The sequence below is a fragment of the Clinocottus analis genome, unplaced genomic scaffold (genome assembly GCF_023055335.1).
Source record: "Clinocottus analis isolate CAN_PGR_092001 unplaced genomic scaffold, fCliAna1.0.p SCAF_17, whole genome shotgun sequence".
Lineage (NCBI taxonomy): Eukaryota > Metazoa > Chordata > Actinopteri > Perciformes > Cottidae > Clinocottus > Clinocottus analis.
In genome coordinates this window covers 17,542,071-17,553,555 of record NW_027175898.1, presented here as the reverse complement: position 1 = coordinate 17,553,555, position 11,485 = coordinate 17,542,071, and the positions used below count along the sequence as shown (strand labels likewise).

Genomic DNA, 11,485 nt, shown 5'->3' with positions numbered 1-11,485 from the left:
GACACAACAAAAACAATATTGTTTACATGAATATAATATAATTATATACAACCACCAACGATCACATAAGCAATTAAACATCTGTTCACAAGTTAGGTGTTCTACACTTTGTAACCAGTGGCGGTGCGTCAATAGGGGGCGCTAGGGCGTCGCCCCTCTTAAAATTTTGAGATGAAAAAAAAGAGGAAAGAATATATATATATATATATATATATATATATATATATATATATATATATATATATATATATATATATATATATATATATATATATATATATATATATATATAAAAATACAATTTGGTATTTAATGTTTTTTATATATTTTATATATATATATATATATATATATATATATATATATATATATATATATATATATATAAAATATATAAAAAACATTAAATACCAAATTGTATTTTTTTTTTTAAAAGAAGAAAAAAAAATATAATATATACCATCAAAAAACATTTTATACCAAATAATTTAAATAATAAATATACCGTGTTGACGCGCTACATGTGTGTGGGCCCCTGTTAACAACCACTTAAGTTAAAAGTGACCAAATATAATTATAAATCGTCATTCATCGTCACTGAGGAAAGCCCCGCCCCCTTTCTCGGGCGCGGCCAAATGTGAGTCAAAATGGCGGCGAGTAAACATTTCACGGTCGTTACGGCAAGACAGCTTCTCATTGGCGGATGAAACTTGAATCTCCGGGAGCAGAAATGTGCGCCAATGACATCGTTTCTTATTTCCACGTGACTGGACTATTTGTCGAATCAAAGACCTTTATCATTCCCTTACATCCTGTATAGCTCCCACGTAGCTACGCGAGCAACATAGCTAGCAGAGACATGGCGACTGAAAACTCTGTGGTGTCTCTACACGAAACACCTTTCAATCCACTATCAGATGTTGACAAGAAGAGGCTAAAAGAGTTGGACTCGAACGTCCGGAAAAAAAACCCAGCAGCAAAGCACTGACCGCGGGAGGACGTCCACCCGGAGCTTCTCCTCAAGCTACATGCTAACCGGAGCTGGATAGCTGGATGCTAATAAGCTTGAAGGATTGCTGCAGAGGTGAGTGTCAAAACCAGCAGATGCCTGTTGATAATATGAATCTAAAATGTCTGTAGATGCTTTTCATATTCATGTCTAGTGCACTAGAGCTGCTGCTGCTGAAATAGGCGAGGTAAAGGGACTCATGGAGAGACGTGATGTTCATACGCTGTGGGAAAGCGCGGGAGGTTGTTGTAGATCTTGGTAGTTTTCACGATCCCTGAAGTCCGAGTGTATCAGGAAACTGAGAATTCGTCGGATCAAGGTGTTCGACCAGACTACATATCTGTGGAGTATTGGGGGGAATAAACGGGAAACTCGTAGTCAATGTACTATGAAGCCAGGAGAAATAAAACAATGTTGGTGAACTGGTGTTTGAGCCCCAGCGATGGAGCGACTCTGCTGCAGTAGGAGCTTCTCTTCCGGGTTCACTGGCTTTGGGTACTGCATCCTTTCTCCTGGCTTCCAGGATACGAGTGGTGACAATATAAAATAAACTGCTGGTTGTTGTTTACGGTTGCATGCACGCCCGCTTCTAGCCTGATATTATAAAAAGAGCAACAAAGACTTTTTTGGAGTTTAATCTAAGATTAATCTTTGTCTTTTGTCTGGATAAAGGGGGAGTATGTATATGTAGGTTATTATAGACACACACAAAACTTTTCTCGTCTACTAGAGGAAACGTGGTGTATTTGGACTTGATTATTAACTTACAGCCCAAATCGATGACTGCACACGTACAATGTCAGTGTTTTTTTATAAAAGGAAGCTGTTGATTGTGTATGGATGTGCACTGCCTAGGAAGTAGTGGTCACAATACCATTTTTTAGTTTGGGCATTTAATTATTTATTTCCGGCGGGAGGCGGGGCCTGTTTGATTGACGTGCTGCTTTGTGGTTCCAGCTCACCAGGCAGCTGATTGGTGCTGACTGGAGGAACTACGGGAACCTGCAGCTGCTCACCTGCACAGGGAGAGGAATGACCACCTGCCACAGAGAGGTGGGTTCAAAACCACAACATCCTGTTTGTGACCACAACACCCTGTTTCAGATAGATATGAACTTCATTAATCCCCAAACACATAATAAATTTATATATATATATATATATATATTAGGGCTCGACACAATGTTTCTTAAACATTCTGCTCTAATCCTCTCATGCCCAAAGTTACACTTTGTTGATAGTTGTTATTGGACAGTGTTGAGCTGTTTTCTTGAAATAAAGCTTTGTTTTTTAGAATATTCTACTCAAAACCTATTTTCTTCTCATTGTGGGGTGATATTTAAACCGCACCGCCCAACTGCCCCCCAAAAAATTATGTCACCAGCCGCCACTCATTGTAACCAATACAGATAGTGCAGAGAAATAAATACTGGATTCATACTGATGATTACGTACAAAATGTGCAATGTATGCATACTTGTATATGTACACATGTTCAACCTATGCATACATGTATGTATACGTTGTATATGTCTGCATACGTTGTACATGTATTGCGGTTAATAAGCTGAGAGTCAATGTTCAGGTAGTAATCAATTTGACACTCTGCATGACGTAAAACCATCATACATTATTGTATGTAAACTCAAATGATTTAAGTCGTCCACAAAGTATTATAGTTTAATTATCTCTGCCTCAAATTGTATTTTTTATTTTTATGTAGTTATTCTTTCCACTGCGTTTTCTGCATTAAGGGCTTTGTTTTACTCACAATAGCAGCTTTACATTATTGACATAATATGTAGATGTCATGTTTGAGTGTGAATATGAGTTTAGGTTAACTTCTAAACACAAACATTGAAGTTTGCTTCATATACTTTGTACTTGAGGCAACAATCATATAAATATTTAATGAAGAGTTTAGATATTCACCGTCGCTAAATGAGTCATCGAGGGATGTGGTGATGTGGGGATTTCTCCCTGTACCTCAGAGTGTTTCACAACTGAAGACAACAGTTTCATCACAACACACTATTGCATTACGTGGAAAAGTTATGCGAAGTCAAACTTTTACTGACGAGCATCTACAGATGTTTTCTGGTTAGTTTTCTTAAAGCAAAATAGTATTAAACCTAACAAAAAAACCATGATGAATTGTATTTGTATAGCACATTGTAGGTTTTCAAAGGCTCTTGAGATGGTAAAAAAACCATAAACAATAAAAGCAATAAGAATACAGTCAGAGAGATGACATTATGAGGGCGCTGGTCTACAGCGAAAGGTAAGTAAAAACACAGAAATCTGAGAGCAGATGTTTTGAGCCTTAAAAGAGCTTTGCATACCTTTTTTTTTTTTTTTTTTTTTTGTATCAAGCGGTTAACGTCAAATCTGAGCTCGTAGCAGAGATATCTACTGTCTAGCTGAGGTCAGTAAAGTCTTCCACAGGAACGGGTTCCACACATACCACATGTATGCCGCTGTGTGCAGCAGTTCAACCAGGACCCGCACTGGGGGAACACTCAACCCAGAACTATACTGCGAAGTCTTCGCAGCTCGCCCTTCCCTCAACTGCGAGCTATGTGGTGCACCATCCCACACTAAACATTAGAGTCCATCTTCCTGCTGCTTTCCTCAACTTCCTGATCTGCTTGGAGTTCACCGCCCCAGCTCTGACCACTCTGCAACACTCCCTTGACCCCATGTCTACATCCCTTCTTCCCTTGACCATCCCAACATCCCTTCCTTCCTTGATCCCGTCCCTACATCCTTCCTTCCTTGACCCCATCCCTTCCTCCCTTGACCCCATCCCTACATCCGTTCTTTCCTTGATCTTATCCCCCTCTTGGTAAAACAGACTTCAGTTACAATGGATTTATTGCACATAAAGAGCTACCCTATGGTTAAGTGGTCTTGGCCTGTATTTCTTATGATACCTGCATCTTTTGTTGGGCGAATCAACAGAACTGCCTTTCTATTCTTCTGTAATGTTGGGCCTGAATGGTGCCATTTTAAAACACCACTCTTCGTATGGTCTTGCATTGCAAAAGGTTTTTAGATTCTAAGCATTGTTTGTTACAAAGGACAGGGACACAACTTGTCATGTTCAAGATCATCAGGCTTTCTTTTACATCAGAAACTATCATCTACAAGTCTTTTCACTTGTTTAATGTAATTTATGGTTCAAACAAATATTCAAACCAAAAATAAAACAACTGAACAATGCTGCACTTCTTTAATGTTCACTTCTATCATGTTGGACAGATGCTGTTGTCATGGCCATTAGAGAATGCATGAGGGGGTAGAGCAGTTACATCACCAGTTAACATATATATACCCATGTGATGGTATCAAATCATGTACGTTGTGAGGACTGGGCTCACGTGCATCCACCCAATGAGGAACTGCTTGAATGGAAACCGGCGTGGCTTCTACCCTAACTCTCTGCACGGGATGTGTTTTTGTTTTGTGAACTAACTCTGCATCTCGATCATCGGACCGACTGGACGGACGCAAACTGAACAATGTTATTGTGCTAATGGGCTCCAATGGCGTCACCAGGTTTATATATTTGATTTTATGAAATTCTTCTCTATGATGTCATCTGTAAATCTGTCTCAGACCAACAGCACTGCTGGTCTGCAGTATCAGGGGTTAATGGAAAGGTTGATGATAGCCACTGTGACGACGTTATTGTGCTGTGTGTTCCTCTTCATCAACGTCACCATGCTGTTCACCTTGAGGAGTAAAGTGGTGTTTTGTGAGACCTCCCGGTACGTTCTCCTGTTCAACCTCCTCTGTGCAGACACCGTGCAGATGGCTCTGGGACAGTTGCTCTACCTGGTGGCTTTTTGTAGAGTCCGGCTGACGTATCCTGTATGCGGCGTTCTCACTCTGCTCACTAAACTATTGAATGAAATCTCCCCTCTCACGCTGGTGGCGATGTCTCTGGAGAGGTTTGTGGCCGTGTGCTTCCCACTGAGGCACGCGGCCATCATCACCATGAGCAGCACAGCGCTGGCTGTCGCTGCTGTCTGGACCTATAGTTCTCTGAATATCCTCATACGAGTTATTCTGCTGTTAGACTTCCCATTTGAAGACCTGGAGAGTCTGCAGATGAACGATTATTGCAGCGACATATCTATGTTTCTTGGGCCAATGTCTGATGTTTATGATAAAGCCTACACTTATTTTCTGTTTCTGTCGGCGAGTGTGGCGGTCGTGTCCTCCTACGTGGGCGTGATGATAGCAGCCAGGTCCGCCTCCACGGACAAAGCGTCGGCCAGAAAGGCTCGTAACACGCTGCTGCTGCATGTGGGGCAGCTGGGCCTCAGCCTGTCCTCCACGGTGTACAACCCCATCCTCATCCCTTTGTACAGAGTGTTAAAGAGGATAGTGTTTGTGCGCGTCCAGAATGTTTTGTATGTGTTTATTTTCATCTTTCCCAGATGTCTGAGTTCTCTCATCTATGGCATCAGAGACCAGACCATCAGACTTGAGCTCATGAACAACCTTTGCTGTCAGAGGAGACGCTCACGTTCACGATGATGCATGAATGTGATGTAGCTTTTATTCTATTGTTTGAGAGATGCAGAAACGCTCGTTACTGTTATGTGCACACATGTTTAAGCAATAAAGGTTATTCTGAAATTGTTAACACAGTAGAATAGTGAGCCTGGAATTACTGTTTAAGGTAGGAGTCACTGTTTTGCGAAAATTTGCAATTTTTGTATATTTTACATTATAATTATTTAAAAAATTGCATGGTTTATCTCACCAGCTTTTAAACAATATAAACAGCTTTAAATAAGACATTGACAAAGGGAGATTGTACATGTTTTGTCTCAAAGTGTGCTCAAACTAATCTTTCAGTGGAATAACAACAATTAGAGTGAGAATTAGTTTAAACCTAAAAGTTTAAAAGGGTCGTGTTGATTTGTTTCCCTCACCACTTCTGGAGCTTTTTAACTCCATAGATAACCTCAAGTTCCCTTTAATATACTGTGCTTTATCATTATTATACTGTACATGTGTGCTTTGATAATGAACAACAATAAGGACAAAGGCCTCTTGTAGTGATAGTTGCTATCACCAAACTCCTTTTCATTCATGAAACACGTTTCACAATATGTTCATTTAACACATAAAAACACAAAACCTTTCCTTTACAGAGAATGTATATTGCACTAATATTTCATGAACAAAAACTTGAAAACATTTGACATTTAAAATGACAAATAAATACAAATGTAAAGACATGAAAGTGTTTAAAAAGACAGATGGGACTCGTACAATAAATGTTTGTGTGTGTATATACGTATATGTTTTAAAATCCTGATGGAAGATGTCAACAGATGCCTCTAATGTTTTGGGGTCTGCAATTTGAGAGCATGAAGGAAAAAAACAGCAATTTTCTTGCAGCGATAGAGGATCTGAGAGCGGAGCTCTTCATCAGGAGGTCTTCCTCACTCTCCAAGTCCTCATACTCCCATGAATCCCAGAGCCTCTGTGACAAAGCAACAAAAAACTACAAAGCCTTACAAGAGCATATGAGTCCATTTGACATGTTTATAACACAATACATATTAACATAAACCATGTTCACTCCCCAAGTTATAAAAATATACATTTTCATATTCCTAGCTTGATGCTACACATGATTATCAAACCTTTCTGAAACCACTGTGACACAAAACCTCAAGATATCAACCACATTGCAGACAAACAACTGAAACATGACTTATGGAAGAAACAATACTTGTTTGCAACGATATTCATAATAAAAAAAGAGGAAAAACATCCTTTGTTTCTTTTTTCCGGATTTTTTTTTCTTTTCTTTCCTGTGTTGCATCATGAACTAATAAACCAGTAACACATATATGAACCTTTATGAAGCTCTTAACTGGTCTCACAAGTCCGTCCATCCATCCATTTTCCGCCGCTTATCCGGGGTCGGGTCGCGGTGGCAGCACCTAGCAGACCGACCCAGGCTTCCCTCACCCGCAACATTTTCCAACTCATTCTGGGGACCCTGAGGCGTTCCCAGGCCAGCCCGGAGATATAATCCCTCCAGCGTGTCCTGGGTCTTCCCCGGGGCCTCTTCCCAGTTGGATGTGCCTGGAAAACCTCTAATGGGAGGCGTCCAGGAGGCATCCGGATTAGATGCCCGAACCACCTCAGCTGACTCCTTTCGATACGGACGTGTAACAGCTCAACTCAAAGCTCCCTCCTGATGTCCGAGCTCCTTACCCTATCTCTAAGGCTGAGCCCAGCCACCCTACGGAGGAAGCTCATTTCAGCCGCTTGTATCCGCAACCTTGTTCTTTCGGTCACGACCCAGAGTTCCTGACCATAGGTGAGGGTTGGAACGTAGACCGACCAGTAAATGGAGAGCTTCGCCTTCCGACTCAGCTCCCTCTTCACCAAGACGGACCGGTACAGCGCCTGTTTCACTGCTGCAGCCGCACCGATCCGCCTGTCGATCTCTCGCTCCACCTTACCCTCACTCAACAAGACCCCGAGGTACTTGAACTCCTTCGCTTGGGGCAGGCATGTTGTCCCCACCTCGAGGGAGCAATCCACCGGTTTCCGGCAGAGAACCATGGCCTCAGGTTTGGAGGTGCTAACTCTCATCCCTGCCGCTTCACACTCGGCTGCAAAACGCCCCAGCAAATGCTGGAGGTCACGGTCCGAGGAGGCAAACAGGACCACATTGTCTGCAAACAGCAGAGAGGCGATCCCGAGGCCCCCAAACCGGATTTCCTCCGCCCCCCGGCTGCTCCTAGAAATCCTGTCCATGAAAGTCACGAACAGGACCGGTGATAAAGGGCAGCCCTGGCGGAGGCCAACACCCACCAGGAACGTGTCTGACTTAATACCGAGGATACGAACACAACTCCTACTGCAGGCGTATAGAGACCGGATAGCCCGTGCCAACGGGTCCGGTACCCCGTACTCCCGCAGCACCCCCCACAAAACCACCCGAGGGACCCGGTCGAAAGCCTTCTCCAAGTCCACAAACCACATGTAGACTGGTTGGGCAAACTCCCAAGACCCCTCCAGTTGTCTTGCAAGAGCTGGTCAACTGTTCCACGACCGGGACGGAATCTGCACTGCTCCTCTTGAATCCAAGGTTTGACAAGCGGTCGGAGTCTCCTTTCCAGCACCCTGGCATAAGCTTTTCCTGGGAGGCTGAGGAGTGTGATAACAGCCAGGTCTCACAAGTATTTTCTGTATATTGAACCTTTAGTAATAAATCAGAAGACTTATTATTCTGCATTTAGTTTGGCGACGAAAACCATTCGGAATTTTTGATGAAAATGTCTGATGCTTAACTAGAGTTAAAGAGGTTAAAATCAGTTCTGGGGTATGCGGGGTGAAACCCGCTGGAACCAGAGAGTGGATGAACGTTTCTCCCCCCCTCCCTCTCCCAGCTGCTCCTAGATACCTAGAAAAGTAACAGTGATGTAGGGCAGCCCTGGCGGAGGCCAACACCCACGGAGAACGTGTCTGATTTATTACCAAGGATATGAACACAGCTCCTACTGCAGTACAGAGACCGAAAGGCCCGTTGCCCCACAAAAACCCCAAAGAGACCCGCTCAAAAACGCTGCCCCTCCTTCGAGGGGGCATGTGGGCCGGGTGAAGGAGTCCTCAAAGTGCTCTTTCCACCACCTGGAGATGTCCTCTCTCCGGGTTAGCAGCTCCCCTTGAGATCAGCCTGAGGAAGGCCTTGCTTTCTCCTCCTGAGCCGTCGGGTGGTTTGCCCGAGTTCCCTTCTGGCCTGCTGTTACCCGTCAGCTGCTTCAGGAGACAGCTGGGCCAAAAAGGCCCGAAAGGCCTCTTTCTTCCACCATCGGGTTCTCGGGTTGTGATGACCTTCCGACCTCAGCTCCTAGCGGAGGTCGGGGACATGAAATCCACTCTGATTCCATGTCGCCGACCTCCCTCGGGATGCGTGAGAAGTTCTTCCAGAGGTGGGAGTTGAAGGCCTCCCAGGTGACCGCTCTGCTCCTCTCTTCCGCCGAGTGTCCAAGACATACGGATCAGATCAGATGATACGATTACAAAGTCCATCACTGATCTCCAGCCTCTGGGGTTCTGGTACCAGGTCCACTTATGAGCCTCATTATTTGATTAGTAATATTAAACAAAAAAGCCTTCTTGCTTACACATAATTCTTCCAAATTGGAAAAGTGTTGTTGTCACAAACGAAAATACATCCACCATGGTATTGATAAACATCTTGGTGATGACATCACCAATTAATTTTGTATTGTCCAGATGTAGTTACCATGCCTATGTGGAGTATCACATGAAGAGGGAGGGAGGATTGAGCCCTTAAAAGACATGAGAGGACGAGCGTACCGGCCAGTTCTGCTGCTGGAGTCCAGCCTCCAGCGCTCACCGGCAGATCTGGAGAATCCCGTTTGGATTCCTTTGTGTTTCACACGTGAACTCAAGAGACGAATCTACAAGAACGATGGACTTTTACTCTGTAGGAAAAACTCTGCTTCTGTGTTGTATTTGTGTCAGAAGGTTTGTGTTTTTTGTAAATGCTATTTCAGATTATTCTCAGCGATTATCCGTGTGCTTCAAACCCTTCATGTTCTCTCTCAACATCAAGGGGATTCCTTAGTTAATATGTCTCATGCAGCTCAGACCAACATCACTGTACTGCGGGGAACGCTGGAGATTCTGTTGTTTTCTGCTCCCATCACTGTGCCGTGCTGTGTGTTCCTCTTCATCAACGTCACCATGCTGTTCACCTTGAGGAGTAAAGTGGTGTTTTGTGAGACCTCCCGGTACGTTCTCCTGTTCAACCTCCTCTGTGCAGACACCATGCAGATGGCTCTGGGACAGTTGCTCTACCTGGTGGCTGCTTGTAGAGTCCGGCTGACGTATCCTGTATGCGGCGTTCTCACTCTGCTCACTGATCTGTTGAATGCAATCTCCCCTCTCACGCTGGTGGCGATGTCTCTGGAGAGGTTTGTGGCCGTGTGCTTCCCACTGAGGCACGCGGCCATCATCACCATGAGCAGCACAGCGCTGGCTGTCGCTGCTGTCTGGACCTTCAGTTCCCTGAATATCCTCATACGTGTTATTCTGCTGTTAGGCTTCCCATTTGAAGACCTGGAGAGTCTGCAGATGAACGATTATTGCAGCAAAGGAAACATGATACTCGGCCAGATATATGCCCGTTATAACAGCGCGTTTACTTATTTTCTGTTTCTGTCGGCGAGTGTGGCGGTCATGTCCTCCTACGTGGGTGTGATGATAGCAGCCAGGTCCGCCTCCACGGACAAAGCGTCGGCCAGAAAGGCTCGTAACACGCTGCTGCTGCATGTGGGGCAGCTGGGCCTCAGCCTGTCCTCCACGGTGTACAACCCTCTGATGGCGGCAGTGTCAACCATCGCCGACAGGGTGGCTCTCCTGCGTATCCACTCGGTTCTTTACGTGTGCATCAGCGTCTTCCCCAGATGTCTGAGCACGCTCATCTACGGCATCAGAGACCAGAGCATCAGGTCCGTCCTCACGAACCGTCTCTGTTGTAGATTCAGACCGAAGTCTCGGACCCGACCGGCTGCAGCTGTTCAGCCATCCATGAAACGACGTTGACTTCAAGTCAGAATATGAATGAAAGCATTTTATTGTGTTCACATGTAACCGCTATGCTGATATGTATTCTCTTCATGTCTTTACGTTCAACATCAATGGTTACAATAGAGTAAACTCATTGGGGCTTAGTTTGTAACAGTATCTTCATTTGAGCTTCATGTCTTTTATTGTGAATTGTAACATCTTCATTTCTATATTTGTATATACATTAAACACCTTGAACTCCCGACACAGTCCCGTCCATGTTACAGAAACCAAGAGTAATAAAAATGAAGATAAGTCAGACCTGCTGCTTCCTGTGTCTGTTTCAGAGAACATTAAGTTAAAAAGATATGATGCTTATGATCTATTAAGTCTCTTAAGTTGTTGCAGTAATGTTTGTGTTGGAGCGAAAGAGTTAAATAAATAAATGGTTAATATCTTTTGAAAACTACATTAACCCTTCAGGGTCTAAGGCCTTTTATTCCATTTGACGTCATTTCTTACATTCAGCGTGTAATAACTTGTGAAGCTGCTTCTGGACCTGCAAACAGGATCATAGTTCTGTTTTAACATCGAGTTGGTTTGGAATTCTTATGTTTTTACCTTCATACATTATGATATATATACACACACACACACACACACGTAAAAATTGGTCATACTTGGAGCCATGTTTATAATTGTGTATGTACCTCTTTACTGTATGAACTTTATGATGTCATTATTCTGACGTGGTAATAAACCACCTCGTCTCCACTTCCACCACACGGCCGCTAGGGGGAGCAATGCTCTCATTTATTCCAGCCCTGTTCCCCGCTGTCACTGTCGGGGCTTTTACTTTGAAAGGGCGAACCGGAACCGCCCGGTTCCATTGTCTGC

General features: G+C 43.8%; 2 protein-coding genes across 2 annotated transcripts; both read left to right on the top strand.

The window, feature by feature from the left end:
* Window positions 1-2,199: 2,199 nt before the first annotated feature.
* Window positions 2,200-8,845, top strand: LOC137787820 (odorant receptor 131-2-like). The gene has a single exon (XM_068580557.1). It carries the CDS (start codon window positions 4,586-4,588, stop codon window positions 5,552-5,554), a length of 969 nt encoding a protein of 322 aa, XP_068436658.1. The 5' UTR covers window positions 2,200-4,585; the 3' UTR covers window positions 5,555-8,845.
* Window position 8,846: 1 nt separating this feature from the next.
* On the top strand, window positions 8,847-11,339 carry LOC137787819 (odorant receptor 131-2-like). The gene has a single exon (XM_068580556.1). The coding sequence runs from the start codon at window positions 9,356-9,358 to the stop codon at window positions 10,622-10,624; it is 1,269 nt and encodes a 422-aa protein (XP_068436657.1). The 5' UTR covers window positions 8,847-9,355; the 3' UTR covers window positions 10,625-11,339.
* Window positions 11,340-11,485: the final 146 nt, after the last annotated feature.

Excerpts from the sequence above, each read along its gene's own strand:
- LOC137787820 (XM_068580557.1), top strand. The coding sequence starts at position 4,586 with ATGAAATTCTTCTCTATGATGTCATCTGTAAATCTGTCTCAGACCAAC.
- LOC137787819 (XM_068580556.1), top strand. The coding sequence starts at position 9,356 with ATGAGAGGACGAGCGTACCGGCCAGTTCTGCTGCTGGAGTCCAGCCTC.